We start from the raw sequence: 22,542 nt of genomic DNA, 5'->3' as shown, positions 1-22,542 counted from the left end.
GACATACAGGAGATGTACCTATTTAAACAGCAGCATCTATTTATTATTTGGCTCTATCGTATATACATACTTCAGAATAATTTAAAAGCTTAATCAGCTTGCAGCTCTTCTGCTTCACTGCAGATAGTGGGATGGCCCATGACATAACGAGCTGTCTACCATCTCTTCCTCTGCACTTTGTTTTTCTTCCTAAGTTTTCTTAAGACAGAACTCTGAACTGCTGCATGCTTTGCAGCTATCGTTCATATTTACAGTGACATTGAGGCATGCACACATCATAAAATTTCAATATATAAAAATTGCACTCTATGTTCTCATTTAATGATAAATTGCAGCCTTCAGTCGGGTAATCATTCTGAAATTTAAACAAATGACTAATATGTTTTATTCTGATTTCTCATATATTGTTGCTGTAACTTAGCTTCTATTACTAATTACTCTACTGTCTAGACCTAGGCATAGAACTACTAGAAACGAAGCTTGAAGCGAGATTAAACCACTGAAATTAGCAGAAGGATATTCACAAGTATTTTAACTACAATGATTTTTGAGAAACAGTGGTCGTGTTAAGTCACAACTATGATCTTTTCTCTTTTGTAAGTAGGGCACTGAACCTTTCTACGTGATTTTTATTTGCAGATACACTTCTGAGATACTGTTTTAACTGTCTTCTAATTATGGCGTTGATATCTATGATGTAGAAATAGGGACAAGGCACCAATAACAAACAATGCATCGACTGCAGCACTACACAAAACAGCAGACACAGTAACTGTTTTGCCAGTCACAACTAATAGGGTATTCAAACAGTTATTCCACCATTTAGTTTGCACTTACCAACCTCCACAACACTAGAACAATTGGGGTCTGTGAAGCCTTCAGGACACTCGCATGAATAGAAGTCATCATTCAAGCCTGATAGACAGATGCCACCATTTTCACAGGGGTTGGAGTCACACACATCCCCTGTGGGTTAAAGGAAAAAGATTCTCAGCCTCTTACAAAAAAGCTCTTCAGAAGTTATGCATAAACTCTAAGTTTATCCACTCTGTAGATTAAGGATAACTGAGAACAGAAAGGAATGACAAACTAATTCCTCTAAGTACTTTTCAGCTAATTCAATTTTATATTTAACAGGACAACTCATTTTTTTCCCTAGCTTTCTCCTCCTTAAAAATATATTCTGTTGCAACACCGAAAACCTAAAATTTAACAAAAAATATCCCCCCGCCGCACATTTGAAACCATTTAGGATATAGACTTAGAACAGAATTAACCTAGGATTTTACCTCTCCAGATTCCTTACCAGCTGTATGCTGGCTATTAGCTTATCTCTCGGTTCATAAGCTAAGAACAGTGGCTACGGTTACATCATCATTTGTTCCAGATTTATGCACTCTTAAATCACTCCGTAGTACAAATTTGATCCAGATCAGGTGTTGGCACATAGCTGTATTTCCGCTGAATACAGAGTATGGCATTTAGGCTAGCAGCGTGCCTGTATGTTGAATTCGTCAGTCATAGGAAGACCAACTGTATGTGATCCCAGCATAAAGTTTGACAGCACGAAGTAAAGCCATCAAAACATTTTTGAGCAATTTAATTCTAATAGTAAGTTCATACCAGATCACTGACTTGCGTCCCGTGAACGTTTTATCTAGTACTAGGAGTCCCAGAGGCAGAGCTGCTATATGGCCACACTATGCCTAGAGAGAGGTTTCACTCAGACTTGTAATCCACCTGCTCTGAGGCAGGGACAGAGGCCGAAGCGCTTGGGTGTTCACAATCCTGTAGCTCTTCTATGATCCCTGCCATGTCCCAGGGAAGTTTGTCAAGTTCTCCTATAATTCGTCATCACAGAATAAGAGTAAATTAATGGAAGATGCGCTTCAAAACTCCTCATGACATAGGGCAAGCGCAGGCCCAGTGGGTAGCTTGAGTCTGCCTAAATAAGGCTAAAATAACAAATTTTGCTGATGCTCGAATTGCTCTTCAGTGAAGACACCTATTCAGTTGACTACTATTCAGGCCATCAACAGCAGAAAAATGTAAATTCTGAAAGATAAGCCAAAGAGTTGCTTCACATGCTCAGTACTTGAACATGTCTCCAATGCTACCGGTGGGTATAATATCCTATTGTGATTTCTTATCTAATATTTTTTGTTTAAAATTGCCTTCATGATGAGATATTGCTCCATATGTGAAAGAGAGAACAGAGAGTCTGTCCAACTCTTAAAACTCGCTCAGTTTTAACAATCTTAAATAAAAAAAACACAAAACCTCAAAACCCACCACCCTATTATAGTTCTATAAATATGGTGGAGTGAAATACAGGATTTAATTTAGCGGACTCTCTGAAATGTTCACAGCAGCTGAAATCATCTGAAATACTTATTGCCTGCTTGAGATCTATCTAAAGTTTGAAGTGAGTCAACAGCCTTGTTACTCTGTTAATAACTTCTATTTTCACGTAACACAGGTATCAAGACGTGATATATTTTACATCTGCTTTCCAGGAGAATGGTAAGTGGTAATTACATGCTCTAGACCTCTGGATGGGATAACCAGAATCAATCCTAAAGAATGCCCTGGACTTTGGGCAGCCTCGATTGCATATTTTTTCCTCAGATATTTAAATACATATTTAGATGCATTTTGATTTGTTTCATCCTTCATCTTGTAAGACAGATCTGTGCTATCATTTTCCATATTTTTATTTTACAGTATAACATGTCTGTAAAAGCCACAGGAATGCATTTCATGCACTTTCACATAGGCTCTCTCAATCTGAATTTCCTAATATTTGCATGTATTATCGTACAGTGCAATAGTAATTGGTACTTCAAACACTTAAAATGTCTATTATGTAGACATTATATATAATGTCTGTATGCATATAACTTTGTATGTCAATCAAAGTAATTGCTGTTCATGAATGTAAATTGATACATCTGAAAGGAATATCAAGTTGTTTTCCATAGGCATTATATCCAGTAGTTATCCATAGCTGCATTGTTTTACAGGTGAGGTATTTGATTTCAGAATTTCACTGTTGCTATTCTACAGTAAGCTTATTATTGTTCTTTAGAAATACCAATAATTTGTGCAGTACAGTTTTGTTTCCCAAAATTTTTGCAAACGCCACCTAACAGCAACATCTTCAGACAGGTAATTATTACCAAATAATAAGTACATTAATTTGTGCTCTTTTTTTAAATTAAAAAGTTGCCAATTTTTAAATGTGGAAAGAGTTACAGAGAGTCTAATTGCTCATGTCAGCAGTATAGTGATAGTGAGGGGACCGAAAATGTCTTCAACACTTTTCTGTAACATAGACTACAGACCAGCATCTGGTATGAGAACTCCAATCCAATAATCACGTAAGAAATTTAACAGATTCAACAAATTTCAAGGATTTCCTTTACTGAGCTCTGTGCTCTAACTGCAAAAAACTCTAGGGTTTTTTGGGGGTGGGTTTTTTTTTTTTTTTTGAACCTGTCAACTTTAAATTGCCTTTATGACACAGAATTGTCATGTGCCTACCTACTTTGTAACAGTTTATCTTGAAGATAGCCCAGCTGAAGGAGAAGCACAGCTATTTAAAAAGAGAGTCAACGACACCTCTTTCTATAATATAAATCATTTGTCTTCCTACTTGAATCTAAACTAGTTAGCACGTTTTTTCTCGTCTTGAGTGCTCGCTGCATTATTTGAGTAACACAGGGTGCTTGCTTTGGCTTCATGAGGCTTAGATATTTAGTTCTGAAAGGACAATTAGTATCAACTGGTCCCATACAGCACATAGATGCTCCAAAAAAATGTATTCATGTATATATAATATATAATATATATAATGTATAGCATTAATAATTAATTTGGAAGAGGAACATTTGCTATGTTAATCCACTTGGATATTTTGAGTAAAATAAGAGGGGACACTTTTATTATGCACTTCCTGATGCAGTGGTTCTTTTGGTTTTAGTTATACAAGACAAGAACAAAAAAGAAAGGTTGGCAGTCAAACTACTGTTTCCATTGTAAGTTTTATATTGGCTGACAAGCAGAACGAACCCCTAATTTTCCATTACATTTCTAGACTTTGAAGCCTCCCACTACGCTCAAGGTGTGTATACTCAGCTGTGTAGTTTTCATTTGTCTGAAAATGCATCTTGACTTTTCTAGTCTGAAGCAAAGTGGCCCAGCCTACAGTTTGGGACCAATAACGCAGATACTGTCCTCTAACAATGGCCATTTATTTCCATGGCCAGGAAATAACTGTGATAAGTGTTCTTTCGACCCAACTATATACATATATATATCTTGCTACTCTTATCAGAAAGGTATAATGAATACAACACACGTGTGAAGAAAATGGGTCTATTAAAAAGAGAACATAATCAGTAGCATCACATCTCAAAATGCTTTGGAAATATATTCCGACTCAGGCCAAAATAATTTTGAAGTAACTTCATTTGGAAAACAAAAACACAAAACAAAAAAGCCACAACACATGACTTTGACCTCTCTATAAATAATGAATAATTATAAACAAAATATTGTTAGGTTCAACTGTTTTCATCCATTTTAAACTGAGATACTATTATTACTGTTTATATCTGCTGCTTATGTCTCCCTTTACTTTTCCTGTTTTTTCACTGAGGTAATATAGCATTGTCCAAAGAGCATAATCATCATGGGCAGGAAAGGATACGGTTTGACAACGTGTCCTGTATGTTCTCAGAATTCACGATCACCAAGAAGCATGGAAACCCTAGCAAGGATAATAAAACATCTAACATCCACACTGACAAGGAATTAAGAAAAAACCTTTTGCTTCTAGAGCGGTCCAGTTTTTGGCCACATCAGCTTCCAGCAAAGTATCTATAAGAAAAAAATGTAACCATTTCTAATTCATTTCATAGTAGAGTTACAAAGGGACACAAATCTTTGTTCTATATTACTGTTTTAAATGATTATTTGTTTAGACTGTGCCAAGCTTAATTCACATATATTTGTGTTACATTTTATTGTTCTTTAAGTATTGTTCTTTAAGTTAATAAGCAGTGAGCTTTAAACTGCCTCAGTTGTTGGAAGGAATCTGCAGAGTGTCAGAAATAGTACAAAGACTAAACGACAATAAAAAAAGACAAGAAGCTCCCACAAAAAAATTTACACAAGCTGTCTGATTCACATAACACGAAAGAGGACTAAAGCGGGAAAATGTGTTAGAGTAACTTTGTACAGCAATGGTTAAAATTAAGACTTCACTATGACATTAAATATGATACAGTCAGAGAAATAAGCAAGTGTACAGCCACAAATGAGCAATAACTCTACTTAAGACTACATATAAAGTTTGTGCAAATTTGCATACTCAAATTAGCAAAACTCACTTAAAATTTTAGCACCCTTATGACTTAGCGCCTGTGAAATTGTGCAGAACAAAAATAAACGTCACCTTTGAATCAACAACATGCCTCTCAATTTACGTTTGCGCCTCTTGAGAGACCATTCATCCTGAAATGTTAGTATCTAACTCGTTATAAATTCTACTCAGTTTTATGCACAGAATTTGATTTTAAAGGCTCTGTCCTTAATAAGAAAAACTTATACGGGGTGCATTTTATTTTAACCTAACTGGTTATGAGATTTGTTACCACTGGAGTACTACGTTGTATATTATGTAATCTTTAACTCCTCACGCATACTCTGATTCCAGCTGTCATTCACATCAGTCTTTAACAATTATTTAAAAAACATCAAGTGACCCTTACTAGTTTAGGTTAATTAATATGTTCTGGATAAGGTCCAATAAAGAATACAAGTATCAAAAAAATCAATAATTTGTGTTTTTCTTTTTTATGTCCTGACTCACACTGTACACTTCATTATGAGGTTACTCAAGCATTAAGGTATGTTATAACACTATGTAGATAAAGTAGGCACTACAGCTATTGTTGCCTCTACTCCATCCTCAGGAAAATCTCAGACGGTAAAATTTCATTGCATCAAGTTACTGAGATTTGGGGTGAACTGACAGAGAACCTTCATCTGCAAGACACACATGCTTCTCCTGTAAAACTGCCAGAACTCATTACACATTTTGTATTCACTTCTTTTAGGGAACATAGGCTTTGGAATGATGTTATACATGTAACTATGTGCTTGATATAATATTATATCATATTTTTAATATACATGCACACGCTCCTTTTTCCATGACCTTATTCACAGAGGAGTTAAGCTGAAATCAAACTGAAAATATCTCAGAGTAAACAAGATTGGAGATGAGGTACTCTTAAAATTTAAGTGATCAGAAGATACTAATTTATTTTTTCTCCAACTTTTCCTCACATCTTTGATTTTTTCAGAATGTTCTTTAGTCCAAAAAGTCTGAGTCCCTTGTCCATCCTCTCATTGGATAACAAAGTTGGGTTTAAAAAAAAGAAGAAAAAAAAGAGAGATTCAAACACCCTTAAATTAGAATTTTAAGAATGAACAACTCTTCCTCCCCACCAAACACACAGCAGAAGTATGTAGCAAAACTCCAAATAAAATTGTGAGATGTGTGCACACTAGTAACATTTAGGCCTTTTTAAGGCCATGACAGATGAAATAACATCTCTTTTATGTGAGGCTCTGGGAGAGGAACGGTTCTGCTAAGTCCACCTCGCTCCCTTACATACCTTTATAGAATCACTTTTACAACATCCTTTCAAGGAATGTGGAAAGAACCATTTATTGCTTCTCTTTCCACCAGAGGGTACAGGGAGGATGGTAACAACGCTAAACAAAGTGTTTCACAAGCTATACATTTTATACAGCATACTTTTAAATTCTAGAAAGCCCTCACAAATTATATTACATGACTCTTCTTTACTGAACAGTGCAATACCTTGCTTGACAGTAAAGGGCAACCTGAAAGAAGAAATTCAACTGCTGTATATAAATAATGCAGCACACCATGATGGTAACAGTTAGACCATCAATCACTGTCAAGAATAGAATTCACAGAGTTTATGAAAACAGTTTTTGTGATATGAAGGCTAAAGAAGATGTACTGTGCCGACAGAAAGGTACCATCCTACACTTATCTGTACGTCTTATTTTGTAAAGCACTCTTACGTTTCTTTATTGCAAAATTACGAAGAACAGTCAGCTACTATTACAACATGCAAATCAATCTGCTGTTGCAGATCATCAATGCTGGTCAACGAATAAAAGAAAAAGAATGATTTTTTCTTTCTATTATTTATTTTTAATTACGCTCTGTAACAGCGTAATTCCTGGGATATGAATAGCTGTCAACAGCTCAAGTACAGTATCCTGGATTAGGTATGAGAGAAGCATTTGAGTACATATTCATAAAATTATTAGCCTGAAATGAGTATCATTTCCCTCAACTATCTTATAACATCTGAATGACAACTGTTAAAGAAGCAGTTCCACCAGAAACCTTAAAAATCATTTTCTGGAGACAACTGAACGGTGAACAAGAAGAAAGGAACATGTCTTTAAAAAATCCCATGGATTCACAAGATTTCAAAAATGGAAGGAAAGAAGTGATAGCAGGAAAGATCATTTAGCTGTCTGAGCACAATTTTTTCCCTAGTTTAAGAACATGGCATACCCAGTGAAACAACAAATATAGAAGTATGCATGGAGAGAAATCATCCTTATGTATGGCTTACATACAACTGCATGCATATTTAACGCGCAGTATGTAATATGCATTACATACGGAAGTAGTGAAATTTATAGAAGCTGATACTGAGGTAGGTAGCCCAGCAGGATTTCAACGAGATGAAGACACCAACAGAAATAAAAGGCATAATGAAATCCACAGCTGAACAGTTGCAAACGTAGTAACATACGTGTCCAGGGTGCTAGCCAAGTACCTTGCTGGGGGATACCATATCCTTTCTGCGTACGCTACATAAAGGGCTGAGGCTCTACACATGTTCTCTCACTCAAGCGTTTCGTTGGGCCATTGAGGAAAGAGGACCATCATTCCTACCCAAAACAGTAGGTGTAGTTTTATTAAATTCCTTGCGATTTCTACACGAAATATAGCTTAAAGTCCTCTCTAAATATTCATTTAGAATTAACAGATATTCCCTTCAATGAGAATAAAACTTGCTTGTTATGAAGAAGAATTCTCCAGGTGGAACCAAACAATGAACAGCCCAGAAAATAAATCCGTCAATAGAAACTTGGTCTCTGGATAGTAAAAATGAGCCCCAGTTCTGAAACCAAGAAGAGCAACTAAATTTCAGAAGACAGTTGAGAAAGTACATGCTACCAGTAGTAGTTTTACGTTAAAAAAAAATCAATCTTCAAAAAAAGAGCTTTAATACTTTTCTGATTTACAGAATAATCTGTACGCTGTCCAAGTTCAAATCTATTCCTCCATAGCTACAGCACTACTGAGAAGCAGAACCATAAATCATATCGAAGACACACACCTGTGCAGACATGCAAAACGTGAACAGCTGCAGTCCTCTGCAGCTCTGAGCTCTGCAGTCCTTTTAACAAATATGTAGGCTGTCATTCAGATTTAGTGGTGAGGCAGCTAATTTGTTTTCTGATGGTAAAGACAGCTAAATAATTAACTTGTATCTCTTAGTATCTGAAAAGGAAGTTAAAAATTTTAGATACTAATAGCTTAAAGTTATCTATCTCCCTTCTGCTTGCTTTCTAGGCTGATTTGCTTACTATGCAGAGAGAAGGTTCAGCTAACTTTCTAACACAAATACTCATGGCAGACTGTCTAAACAGTTTTATAAAATAAATACACTAATATTATTAGCTCTAGATATCTACATCTAAAATGGAAGGGAAAACTTACAAGAGAACACTAATTTCAATAAACTCATGGTTTTATTGCAGGTTTTATGAGAGTTGAGGGGCTTGCTTCTTTTTCTGAAAACGCCCGAGATAAAGAGGCTGTATATATTTAAATAAAAATTCCTGTAGCTTGTAGCTGTAGAGGAGGGTTTCAAAATACCAGTGTAACTAGAAATAAGCATTTCTTTAAACTTAAGCTTTTCCCAGTCTTGCAATCTGTGAAGATGAAACAGCTGATTTTTGAAAATCTGAAATAGCGTTATGAAAAGAAATTTAGATTTGGAATAATTACTCTAATCAGAGAATTAGATTACCAATCTAGGACTGGAGTGAACCACTAATCCTAGATGAAGATCAAATGCTGACTTGAACTCTAGATTTAGTCTAATGCTATAATACTGTAAAGGTGTGCCCCTACTTTCAGGGTTAGCATACAGCCCTAACATACTGCCCAGCCAGATTAATTTATATCATACCAAATCCCCTTCCGCCTTAAAACGTATAATCTTTTCCCTTTCTAAATGTCTACACTATCTGCTACTTTATTCATTTGAAGTGAAAGAGTAGTAGGTCACTGTACTTCCTACTATGTCACTGTAGGTCACTGTAGTAGTAGGTCACTGTACTACACCTACTATGTTTCAGCCTTTTCAAGCATCTGATGCTTGGCAATGCAAAAAATAGCTAGAAACAGAAAACAGCTTAAAAAGTAAACTCTTCTCTCTATCGTAGGCTACAGAGAGTTCATTTCTATGTCAACTGCTCTTCGGGGAAAAGAGAAACTACTTCTCTCATTTCAAATCTTTATTGGTAAGAAAAGGATCTAATGTGATTAAGAAAGGAATACGGTCATGTGATAAGCTTCTAAACACGTTTACAACTTGTGGAAAAGATTTTATGCATACAGCGTTGTTGTTTTTTAAATGAATGAAGGAATCTATAGTCGCTAAATGAGGATTTAGGGAAAACGGCCATCAGTTCAGAAATTGTTTCGTCAGAGGAAAGGAGATACACTCTCCCTAATTGATCAGCTGATATTATGAATGGCGTACCATCCCTGGCATCCACCCTCAACTAACTGCAATAATGCTTTACTGCACAAGCAGTGAGGTAGCTGATAAATGCCTTTAATGCATTTGCCCTAATCCCTACCAATAAAACCTCCTGCAACATCCTCTTATCCGCATGCACAATAAACCTGGCAAAATTCATCCATGCACTCCTCATGCATACTCTGATTCCAGTTGTCGTTCATATCAGTCTTGTTTACACACTTATTAGCTATCGCCAACTTTCATGTGAATCAATCTATATTTCTGCATCCGATTACATGTACAGAGTGAGATTGGTTTATGAATAGGGAAAGAATAGGAGCTTAAACTGAGACTTCCAGTATACAAGGCGCTTAGGTTTAAAGTCATGATGTGAGTACGTTATAATTTCCACTTACAGCCATTTACTTGAAATTTCTCAACGAATATAATATTCAAATTTTGACTAGAAATTCCTGTGTTTTGCAGATCTGATACAGTGGTTTCTCTCAAGAGTCACCTGGGCTCCTGAAGGTTTGTCCATCAACTGCTAGCAAACTCTTCTATATCCATGACCATGAGACAGTCAATATATGGAGTTAGATTTCTGCTTTGAATTAATCTAAATTCAGTTTTCAATCACAAACTCTTTCTAAGTCTTTTTTCAGAAAATCAACATTCCCAAGGCTCTGGACTTGTCCCAGCCCCTGTCGGGAAACAACTCAGACACACAGCACCTTCTCCCTTCTCCATCCCCTGCTTTCTATGCAGTCAAATCAGCAGTCCAAAAGGTACCCTTTTGATGCGCACGCTTTTGTTTCCCTATAGCAGTATGGAGGAATACAGACTGTCATGAGCGAAAGTTCTTATTAAAACAAACAGTACTAAATAGTTAAGACCTTTTTGAGGTAAATAACTTCTTCCTCAGTTCCTCATGGACTGAGGGAATTCAGGTTCCTACATGTTTTGAGAGTTATCTTCTCTTTCCAATTTCTATTCTACCTTCACTTCAGCAGTGAAGTAAGAGGGCATTGTGCCAAAATCAACCTTTTTACTGATTGCAGAATCATCACTTTTGGATTGTTAAATAAATAATCCCAATTTTCATTCAGTTTACATCTCAGTTTTATCTTTCCATTTCTTTTTTTTAAGCTCCACAACTTCTGAGATTAGTGATTTGGAAGCACAAGAGTGTATATATACATATATATGTATACATACATTATACGTATGTAGATAAAAGTGTTTCATTTTTTCTTTGTTTGCTCTGTTTTGGATTTATGCAGGTACTGGTTGCTAGGCAATTATTAGTTTCCTCAGCAGTGCTGAATTTATCTTTTCCCATCATATGTAAATCCTGACTTGAGAGCTAAGCAATTAAAAAGTCACAATCAACAGTTTTTAAAACTCTAATTACATTTCATGATATCTTCCTAGCTTCCTCAAAATGAAACACCTTAAAATAATATGAATTCTAAATATATTCTCATTACTCCTTGAAAAGTAGCCAGAGATTTTTAGTTACTTCTATTTTTAGATGCTCACTATTCAGTCAGTTTCTGAGGAATGGACAACATTCAATATGTCAGGCGAAGCATCCAAAAAATGGAACATGCAAAACTGATTACTCTCACCTCAAAATTTTGAAGAATCATATAACTATAAATAAGTACCAAATGAATCCCATAAGCACCCTTAAACATATATGTAGATTTATATGAAAATACACACACATTCCCTCCATCAAGTTTTATAGCATATATTAAAAATGCAAGAACACTCGCTGTTTTCAAGTTTGTATTCCAAACTGCAAAATAGATTTGAAAATACACCATGAGAAGCAGTCAGTTAACAAATAGCTTGACACAACAGAAGTGGATCAGTATTTCAAAGCAGAGCGTACTCAAGTTTCTCCACCCACATTACATGAAGAGTGAGGATTTTTTTCAAACTAGATTTAATCACTTCCCTTCGTGTGCTTTGCAGCTGCCCAAACGACCAGTCATTGGTTCATGCCCCTAACTAATCGTTAGGGTTGAAGTGTACTTGGCCTGCACCTGAGTAGAGCTTCCAGACCGATGTCCTCTGAAATTATTCTAGTTCGTGCACGTCAAAACCATTCTGCAAACTGAACCGAAGTGAGGGCAGTACGTGGAGTATGTGGAATATTCAGGAGTATTCACTTCTGAAGCCCACTGGAACACTAAGCTACTGTTTTACTAGAGATGCAGGCACCAAACACTCTTTCCTAAATGAACTTACTCTACGTTTTAAACTATATAACAATAAGGTTATTTTAAGAGAGGCTTTGATTATATTGAACCCTACAGTTAAAGGAGAGCAAGCAAAAATATTCCGCAGGTTTCTATTTTTACAACTAGTCGATCTTACTTCATTCATTTCATGCATTTTTTGTCATTTGGATGTTTAAATCCATCACCACGAAAGTTCTGTCACAATCAGAAAAGAAACGTCACCTCAGCAGCTAAAACCACATTGCTGGTTTTCATCATTTTCTCTCTGACTTTATAGGAAGGTGATGTTACTGAACATATTTGAAATAATAATTATGTAATGCAGATATATGTCCCTCCTGTGAAGGATATGAAATAATAAGGACATTAGAGCTGTCAGCTACAATAAAGAAGTGGTTCTGTTTATTTCAGATGATGTAGCTAGCAGTGACACAGAGCTTTAGCTCTGCAGAGGAATGATTCATACCCTTCTGATTATTGTTAGAGTCTCTGGAAAGATGTACGGATGCAATTTTAAACTTGTTTAGACTTTGTTCAGCAATAGAACAAAACCCCAAAATTTTGCACATATAGAGACTCATGCATAGAACGTACAGGATATTGTTACTGTAAAAGGTTTCTTCTAGCCCTAGGATCTCCTCAAATAGCATGTAAAATTCTATGAAGTAACATATCTACTAGGCACATTTTAACTAGAGGAATCAAGTTAGAATTTAGTTTTAGCCTTGAGGAGCGCTTATTCCATGTGGTAGCATGTGAGGCAAAGATGCCCACAACAGTGCTTTGCCAAGAAGGTAACCCATATCGTTCAGGGATTATGTAAAAACATCTGGTCACAGTTATCACCCATCTCTACAGCGTAATCACTTGTGCACCGTCGCCCAGACCTTAAACTACACAGCCTCATTGCTCCGCAGTTTTCCCCTCTTCAATAGTGTAGATAAGCAAACAGAGGGGCCATCTAACCTCACAGCAGCACTGCGCCGATTGTCTGATGAACACTTTTAAAGCACGTATGAATGTTTATGGGAGTCTAAAGTAATAAAATAGTTTGTGTATTTGTCAAAAATTCGTCTCAGTATGGTCAATCTGCATTAACAAACTGTGGTTTTGGTAACTTTTTCTTCCACTTATAATTTGTGGAAGCTTATAGTTTGTTCAAAGCTAAACAAAGAAGGGTAGCAGCTTGAACATGCATGCTGCTGCTTGATCGCTACGGAGTGAGATCCTAAATAAAAATTTAGGATTAGTATTTGAAAAAGGAAATAGATAGAAGGAAAACAAAAGATATGGCTGAGAGAAAGTAGTATAAGTGAAAGATCTTAAAACAATAGAGCAGCTGAGAATACAATACTTTTTGTATACTGCTTTCCAAGACGGCTGTTAATTGTAATTTTAATAGTAATGAAAATAGACGCCTGGCAATTAAGCTAAATAATTAGACTGTTTCAGCAGAATTCTGAATGTAGAAAATGTTCCTATAACAACATAGGAAAAAAAATCTTTCTTGTCCGGCATCTAAAGACAACCAAAATACCCAGTCTGGACAACTGAAGTGCACTATAATTGCTTGCTGTCTGAAGGTCAAGCCCATCAACATCCTAGATACATACCAGACTCCCTGCCATGCCTTAAGCCCGAAAATAAAGCTGGTCTCCCATTCTTCCTTCAGTCAGTAGGAAAAAGAAAAAGATGCCTTACCTAACTGATCTGCTAACATCTGCAGCTTTGGTTATTAACTGCATTCAGGTAACGTTAACATGGTTAATCATGTATAGGATATCCCCCATGATCTGTTTGAAATGCAGTTGCTGTTGTGTGCCATTTACGAGAGGCCTGAGGAAGTCTGCATGGATAGCGCGTATTTTTTTAAAACACAAGACTAAGTAGAGATTAATACTAAAGGAAGGGGGGAAAATATTAAAAGAAAGTGAAAATAATGAAATAAAGTTCAATTGCAATGAACAAATTAATGCCTATTTCATAGAGCGCAGGTGCCAAAGGAAGGCATGCAATTACAGTTTAACAGGGAATTTTTCAAGTCATAAGTATTTGTAACCGTACAATCTTACCAGTGCCCTGATTCTCTTCTCCCCCCCACCTCCCTCACTTTTCTCAGAGGTGCTCAGCACAGGCACAAGAGGCCAAGGTGAAAGGAGACTTCTTCCCCACAACAGTGGTCCAACGCTATAACAGACGCCCAGAGAGGAGGTGCCATCTGCAACCTCAGGGGTGCTCAGGAGGCTCCTGGACAAGGCCCAGAGCAACCTCATGGAGCCCTGATGTTAGCCTTGCTTTGAACAGGGCTTGCACTAATGCTCCTCTAGTACAAGTCAAGATCTTTGAACTTGACTGGCTCTTTAAATCTAATGCAATTCTTTCACATCTTCCTCTCAAATATACAGCCTGGCTGTAGATTTATCCTACTTGGGGGGAAGAAAAAAAAAAAAGATTCTAGACAACTATCACCTTCAGCAAAAAATAAAGGATCCAGGATTAAAAACAGCCTTGAACATGAATAGCTTTTCTCTGCAAAGAATTTAGGCAAGTACAGTGTCTCATGTTGGTATACATGGAAATGGCAACGCAGTATTCCATGGAAAATTGACTTTGCCCTATAAAACCTCAAACGGCTTCAAGTCCAAAAGAAAAATGAGTGATCCTTTTTCACATTAAATGAGGCCAAAGTAAGAGCAGGTTAAGTTTATTTCATTTTAAAATAAAGCATTGGGATATTACTGGTCAAACGATTGGATTTCTGTTGCATAGGAAACAGACAAGCTAAAAAAAATTAGTTCAGATTGAGTGAGCTTGTTTACATTCTAAGAATACTGGTTCTGCTCTTTCTGGAATTTTGACCATCTCTGAACAGTTTTTAAACCTTTAAAATACAGAAATAGCATTTTCTGAAGAGTTACAAGAGGTGTAATGTTTTCAAATGTAAACTTTACAATAGTATTCCAGTTAATATTGGTTCAATCTCCAGTAATTATAATTGGTGTGAGTTTTTATTATTTTGTTTTTATAACAAAGATTAATCTGAAAACTAAAGATGAGTAAAAAGAAAATTCAGTACACTTTGATCTGATAGGTTTGAAACAATGTTTTGACCAAGTCATTCCTTCAAGTTTTGACCAAATACTTCCTAAACTGAAATATGACACATCTATGGAGCCTTTCACAGTTTTGACAAATTAATGCTTCCTGGAATACTTTTTAAACAAGTGCAAAGCTGGCCAGCAGACTTGAAAAAAGTTTAAAAAAGAGAAGCTGAATTTACACAAAAGCATGATTGCAGAAAATAGGCTGCAGATGAGCTGCTTCGGGTGAGGAAGCGCCCGGTGCTCAGGGCAGCGCAGTGCTGTGCAATCACTGCCGAGGTCTCCAGGCACCACCGGAGAGCAACGCCTGCTGCCAGCACCTCCATGGCCAGTGCCGGTGCAGGCTCCCAGACTACACTGACACAACTTCAACTAGTAAAGGACAGCTGGTTCTTAGGCAGCTTTGGCCTCTTAAAAGCAGTAATTGTTTCTCACTGCAAACTAACGCCGGCGATAGGGTAGTGTGTGATGCGCCCATCAGGAACTGGAGCTCAGCCGTTAAGCAGGCAGCAAGCAGCTGGAGCATGGGCATGACTGCGCTGGGCAGGGCGACGCTCGGTAGCGCTACCGCTCTCCTCGCTAATTCTGTCTGTGCACATCAACTGATTTTCAAATGTGCTCATGCAATCAACTTCAATCTGCTTGCCTTCCTCTCCCAACAATAAAATTCGGACCATTTTCTGTCTCCACTCCCATACCCTAACTTGCAAATGTTTGTTGTTGTTATCGTTTTTTATTGTTTGCTGTTTGTATCGAGCAATTTATTCAGACAGAAGAGAACACAGTAGTTATAGTGCAAACAGGTGGTTAGAGAAGCCTCATTATTCACCGACAGAAAATATAAAAGAGTTACTGCAAGTACACAAACAGATTGCCAGTACGTGATCTTGACAAATAAAGGGACTAAAATAAAAAAAGACTGATAAATAGAAGCTAAGAGTGGAGTCTGAGATTCAACATATTTCTTCTCAAATGAAGCCATTAACAACAACCCGGAGGCTCATTATGGAATTCCTTTAAATTTCCATGTATTTATGGGCCTCATTATGGGAATCATCCATTATTTTGAACGTATTGCACTTGCATGTTCATCACTGGAACTTTTAATGTCTTTATTTTCCGAGAACAATTTCAGATGTTTCTTTAAACAGCTATTGATCCCTCTCCCTCCCAGCCTCGGATTACGAGCACCACAGCTGTGCGTGTCTCCGCATCGCCTAGGAACCCTCGCCCCAGGCCAGAACTGCACCGCGCTAAGCGCTGCGATTCGTTTTTCATCTCGGCCTCAAACCAACTTTTGGAAAACACTCTTCACTGCCTACCATCAGGCAGTTACCCTGGTAGTTGGTTGCCACTGTGGGGTGAAGACATTGTCATCCCTCTGCGTTAGGCTGTCTCCCCCTCCGAGTTCAAGGCAGAGCTGCTGGTCCGCACGAGCTCCGTAGCCAAAGGCACAGGCAGCGGTCGGTCGGTCGGTCGGTCGCTGCGATCACACTGCCTCATTACCGGCAAAGAGGAAGAGTACATAACACGCAGCAGTGCTGAACATCCTGAATGATAAAAGCATTATTTGCATTATACTTGATGCTCCTGCAGGTTTAAGGCCTAATAAGTCTCCCAGGGAAGTTTGAAGCAAAACTCTTACTGGCTTCCATAAAGCCGGATCAGACCACCGGTGCCCATGAGCTTATTTAAGCAAGGAGTTCTTACACAACGTCTTCTAACAAGATCGACAGGACTGGTTTAAATTCAAATGCTGCATTACTCTCACACAAACCCAAAGTAACTTGATTAATTTAATGGGGTTATTCCTCTTTGATACTGTCAACAAAAGCAGTATTTGAAACCATTTTCTCCCTTATTTAATTCTACTGTATGAACAAAACAGTTCTTCAAACAATTTCTTTGGATTTTACTTCCTCACAGTATTGCTTTTATTTCCCCCAACTTCCTATCTCATTTATTTTTTAACCTAGCAATATTTTAACTGTTTTTTCTATTTCTTAGAAGTTTCTGATTAGTTCTTTTTTAGCCTAATTTATTTTTATTTGAATTTCATTCAGTGGGTAGTTAGTGTTTGCTTTCCAATTTGCGTACAGCCTGTTAGGATTTTTCTACTTGCTACTTATCTGTTACAATTTCCGTGCTAAGAACTTCAAAGCTATTATTTTAAGTGTCTCCAAACTTATGAGCCATTTAACGTGTTCTACTGGCCTATCATTTTTTTTCTCATATTAGTCACAATTGCTGGGTTATGAAGACACAAATTGCTGTGGATGTCTCCTGCTAGGCCTGTTTAAATCAAACAGGCAAGATACATGTAAAGGAATTTGAAGAAACCACTAAAAAAATTAATTGTCTATTTGCTTTTGTGTTATATCAAAAAACTGAAAGGGGTCAAACTTATATTACACCGAATAAAGATACTGAGGGAGTCTCCTGCTATTCAGGAAGTTTAAACTATATACGGTTTAAAATCCACTGAAGACACTTATCTATTCAGTTGTGCAAAATGTAAGTTGCATGAACTATTCAAAGAAAAACTGATTTAGGTCACGAGAGCTACATTCAAAAGATCAGGATATTATACACAGTTCAAGACAATCACTTTAAACAAAGCTCTTGCAAGATTTCAGCATTTTGCAGCCTGCTTCCTCTTTATGCATCTACCCTAGTAGGAGATTGAAAAAAACACAATAAAAGACGAAAATTTTCCTTTTAGCAGACGCCAAACAAGCTGGGATATTAGCTGGGGGGGGGGGGAGGGGGGATTATAAGTTTGACAACTGCATTCAAAAAGCTTAATTATTAAAGCAATCTACATGGCACCACAATAGAAAGCATCTTGAATAATTACAGATCAAAGCCAGACACTACTGCACAATACTCAATTCTTGTCTTTTCTTGAAGCATGCTATAAATAAATAAAAGTAAGCACAAACTAAATTTGGTCATGGTCTTTGTTAGCAGTGCAATGGAGACAATAATTCTTCCAACTGCAGACAAAACATATTATCATGTAAATTAGAAAGAAAACTGCTATCACAGTGTAGTTAAAAGAAAAGTAAAACAGAAAATATAGCGTTTATCAGTGCGAGAGACCTGTGATTATCTTCAAAAATCAATGGTTTAAAATCTACTGAAGACACTTATCTATTCAGTTGTGCAAAATGTAAGTTGCATGAACTTTTTTATTTGCTGGGATACCATACTGCCTCTATTTTTAAACAAGAAGGCTATCACTACCATCCTCTTCATCTACTTCCTCATAAATTCATCAGCTAAATAGTCTCAGAGAAACCAGTACAAGATGTTTTCTAATACATCAGGTCCAAAGCTTATCGATTAGCTTTTTGTAAATCTTCCTCTTACCACAGTAGGAATAATCTGACAAAGCAAAATAAAACATAAGTTATTAAAAATACAGTGTGTAGACCACAACAACCGCATCTGGCCTATGGCCACCTTGATAAAACGATTATGAGGCCCCCTAATTCTCTTTTCCCATAGGCAACTCATCCATTCTGTCTGCTGCCAAGTCTTTAAATCTCCACACCCTCCAGACTGTACCCAGGTCCCGTCCAGGTTGACATAGGCTGACATACCTCAAAGCCATATCAAGGAAGGGGTCAAGAATTAAACAGTATAGAGTGTTACAGGATTGTACCTTGCTCTGCGCGGTGGGCCTCTTTTATTATGATAGATGTAGCCTTTGCAGACTTCAAAATTCCCTTTCCTCTGATATCAGCAACTAAATAATGAGAACTACTTCATCAGACAAGCACAGGACATACAGACTCTGTTTTAGGAGCAGAAGGTTTGCCTCTTCTGTACTATTTTTCCAGATGCACACAGAGGTCATCATGAGGCCAAAAAGGAAGGGAAAAGCCTCTTCTTGCTGCTATTGTTTAATCTGTGCTGCAGCGGTCAAGGGAAAGGTGACTGACACTTTCTCCCTACATCCTTCTTCCAGCAGTATACAAAGCATTCAGAAAATGCAGCATTCATTTTGCTGTGCTATCCAAACTATATATAATGAGGCTTATAGATTTTTGTGAGATTAAATAGTGATTTTGCTCTCTAAATAAAACTAGTCAGTGCCTGTAGGTTTTGTTTCTTCTCTTTCTCTCTCTTTTTCTTTCTTCCTTTCCTCCTCCCCCCCCCCCCTTTTTTTTTGGGTGTCTGCCCCATACTGCTATTATGTAGACCTAGGTTTCAGTTGAATGTGTTACAGAAGCAAAATTACTAAACATTTATGTTTTAAATTACAGCCTATAGCTGAGAATCTGGGTACGCCAGCTCTCAGGGCAAAGCAAGACAAAAAAAAGCTCATCAGCCTGAAGAAAAGGAGGTCTCAGAGCACATCTCTCACGTGCATACCCTCACTTCCTCCTGGAAAAAGTCAGTGTCTTTTATGTTAAACCAACAATGGCTGAACTTGAGTACTGTTCTGTGGGAATATTAGCATGTTAAATGTGATTTTTGAGTTTTTTTGATTTTTTTGATTTTTGAGTTTCTTAAAGAGGATGAAAGGAAATACAACACCACCTGCTAGAATTACAAGCTAAAAGCCACTCTCCTATGTTCATTCTCCCGCATGCCAATGCCTTTGAACTGGACTTTTGCCTTGCTACAGTCCAAGCAGCAAGAGAGTGATCCTGACTCTCAAAGCTGCTAGGCAACAGCTTGATGTTTGTTCTCCTGAGAAGTGGATGCTTTTGCAGCTTACCAATAAACAATCTCAACTGGTAAGAATTTAATGAAAGTTAATAAACACAATTTTCTAGATTACTATTCACAGAAAGCTATCTCAGAGTTTGCTGCAGGAAGAAGCCTTCGATCAAGACAATCGTGAGGGATTTAAGATGCCTTAGCAGTTGCATGTAGGATTTGACCCATTTAAAAAAAAAAAAAAAAAAAAGGAAGAACATGTGAACTATCCAAAGATTCAATCACCAAATGAGGGCAAGCAGACAACCATTTCTCCCATGATAACCACAGATACTAACAGTTATATACAGATTATAAATCATTGCAAGACTGAATAGCACCTTCATAAAACATACTAGTATATCCTAAAGTAGTGATTTTGCAGTGTTAGCTTTTGTTTCTCCATCTTCTGAATGGAAATTGTCACGACAATGACAACATTTCAAAGATTCACCTGACTTCAAACTTAATTTGTTCCACTGACATCAAAGGGGCTTTTCATAATCACAGGAGCCTCTCTATCAGGAGTAGCTGGTAGGACTTGAACTTAAGGTCTTGAACAAAAACCTGAATGGAGTCAGGGTTACAGACACTCACAAATAAAACTATAAATATAGGGCATTTTAAATATAGGTCATTAATTTTAGTTATGAAATTCAAAATTCTTCAGAAATGTCATCTGGCAGGTCTATCATAGTAGGCATTTAGACCCTTTAGATAATGCCAGTATTTTCCCCATCTGTTTGGCCACAAGAGTGTAGATGCATGTACACATATTCAAGAACAAACTACTAGTCTTTCCTCCTTTCTTTAATAAAGCAAAACAGTCAGTGTCTACCAAGATTCTCATTAAACAACCATGTGGCTAATATGTTTTGCTTATTTTAAGCTGGAGTGTATTGTGAACAACAGTTTACAAAAGGAAAAATGGTTCTGGAATAACAAATTGGTAAATGGTTATTACAGAGTAATAAGTTGGAGTTTCTCTAGTTTCTCTCTGTTCCTGTCTGTCTGAAGATGCTCAGAAAAAAATATATTAGTTTTCCCTTCCTTCTCCCTGTACCCAGCTTTTCTTCTTCTCCCGCCTCCTGCTAGTCAGAATGGAAACCACCAGGTACACTAGGTATCGTGTCAGCAACGTGCTTCCTTAAAATCAACACTGCTTACGTTCCAGCTCCTCAGTAGCTCCTTCGTGTAACATCACAAAATGGATTCATAATCCTGTAGTTTTTATCTGTATTACAATTCGACACAGAAACTATTGCGACTGTTGCTGGTTTTGGTATTGTTATAGCAATCAGGAGGTTATGTTCCTGTAGAACCAGATTTTATGCAGGCAATAATAAGAGACTGTCCTTGCCTTAACTGCATGTATAAAGAATATGGGAAACATCGTAGTGTTTGGCCTCGTATGACATCCACCCAGACATTTGTGCATGTTTCCCAGCTCTGGCTATTTATACTTCACCTAGCAAACTCTGTCTCATCCGCTGACTGGAGAAGCTGCTATGTAGTCAGACTCCCCCTGAATAGTAAGTAGTAATAACTCTAAATACATAATTCAACAAAGCTAAACTTGGATGGATAGGCTCCATTATAATAATTTGTGTGTGTGAGGAGGATTTTATACAGCTATGGGTTTTTTTTTATTCTACAATGAGACAAAACCTATGGCTTTTTAGAAAATTGTTTGAAAAACAAAATAAGCATTCACAAACACAGAAGAAAATGCGTTATTTCCTGTCAAACCTGATGCAAGATTCGAGCTTGGATCTTCAACAGTCTGGACCTCACACTGTTTGGTCAGTTTTGGCAATATTGTGGCAATAACACTCATGTGCAATATCTCCACAAAGTTTATGTTTTGACTTTTTGACATTTTCTCATGAAACTCCATTCGAAAGAACTGAATGAAAGAATTTTTGATCAGCTTTAACACAAACATTTCGACTGAGCCTACTATTTTACAGTTGTTTGCACAATGTTTCTATATCTGCAGATCTACAACTTGTGAATTTTTAACACTCCACTGCCATGCGTTGAGTACATAATGAGGATATATTCCACGTAACTGTGTGATACATGACGCACAAAATTGTCTTTGTGAAAAGTGCCAGGAAAGCATACTCTACATGGTGACCATTTCTGGGTCTGTTGCTGTCGGGACTTAAGCAGGAAGACGAAGCAAATAATCCAGTACACAGATCCTGTTCAGTATATACTGTCAAGCCACCAACACCGATAGAAACTTGTTACAGTGAAAGAGACGCTGTCACTTCTCATTGTCAAGGCAAGAAGTAGTAGGTGTGAAAGAACATTCTTCTCCCTCCAGGGCTTTCCCAGGATTTTGTGATTAGCATGTTAAAAATGTGGAGAAGTCATAATAATTTTAGCTTCTAAATACGAAAGGCATTAAGAAGCCAGTACCTATATTTTTACTTTATTTTATTGTGAAGCTCAGAACTTTTTCTAACAAAATTTTAGCCCAGGATTCTGACAGATTATACTTGGTCAATGCTAATAACTACCCAGGAGATCAACTTGAGGCATTCTTGCAAGATATTCAAATTACCTGTAAGGTGTTTTCTGCCTATATAG

The 22,542-nt window shown here is 37.2% G+C and overlaps 1 protein-coding gene across 2 annotated transcripts in view; it reads right to left on the bottom strand.

The window, feature by feature from the left end:
- The window catches only part of LOC104144888 (EGF-like repeat and discoidin I-like domain-containing protein 3), a 254,672-nt gene that overhangs the window by 183,456 nt on the left and 48,674 nt on the right, over positions 1–22,542 (bottom strand). For both annotated transcript variants that reach the window (XM_068928088.1, XM_068928089.1), the window contains exon 2: positions 838–966. In XM_068928088.1, coding sequence (XP_068784189.1) covers positions 838–966 — 129 coding nt within the window. The remainder of the gene's footprint in view (positions 1–837; positions 967–22,542) is intronic.

The sequence above is a fragment of the Struthio camelus genome, chromosome Z (genome assembly GCF_040807025.1).
Source record: "Struthio camelus isolate bStrCam1 chromosome Z, bStrCam1.hap1, whole genome shotgun sequence".
NCBI classification, from domain to species: Eukaryota; Metazoa; Chordata; class Aves; order Struthioniformes; family Struthionidae; genus Struthio; species Struthio camelus.
Note: the sequence above shows the minus strand (reverse complement) of the source record. Positions and strands in the feature narration are given on the sequence as shown.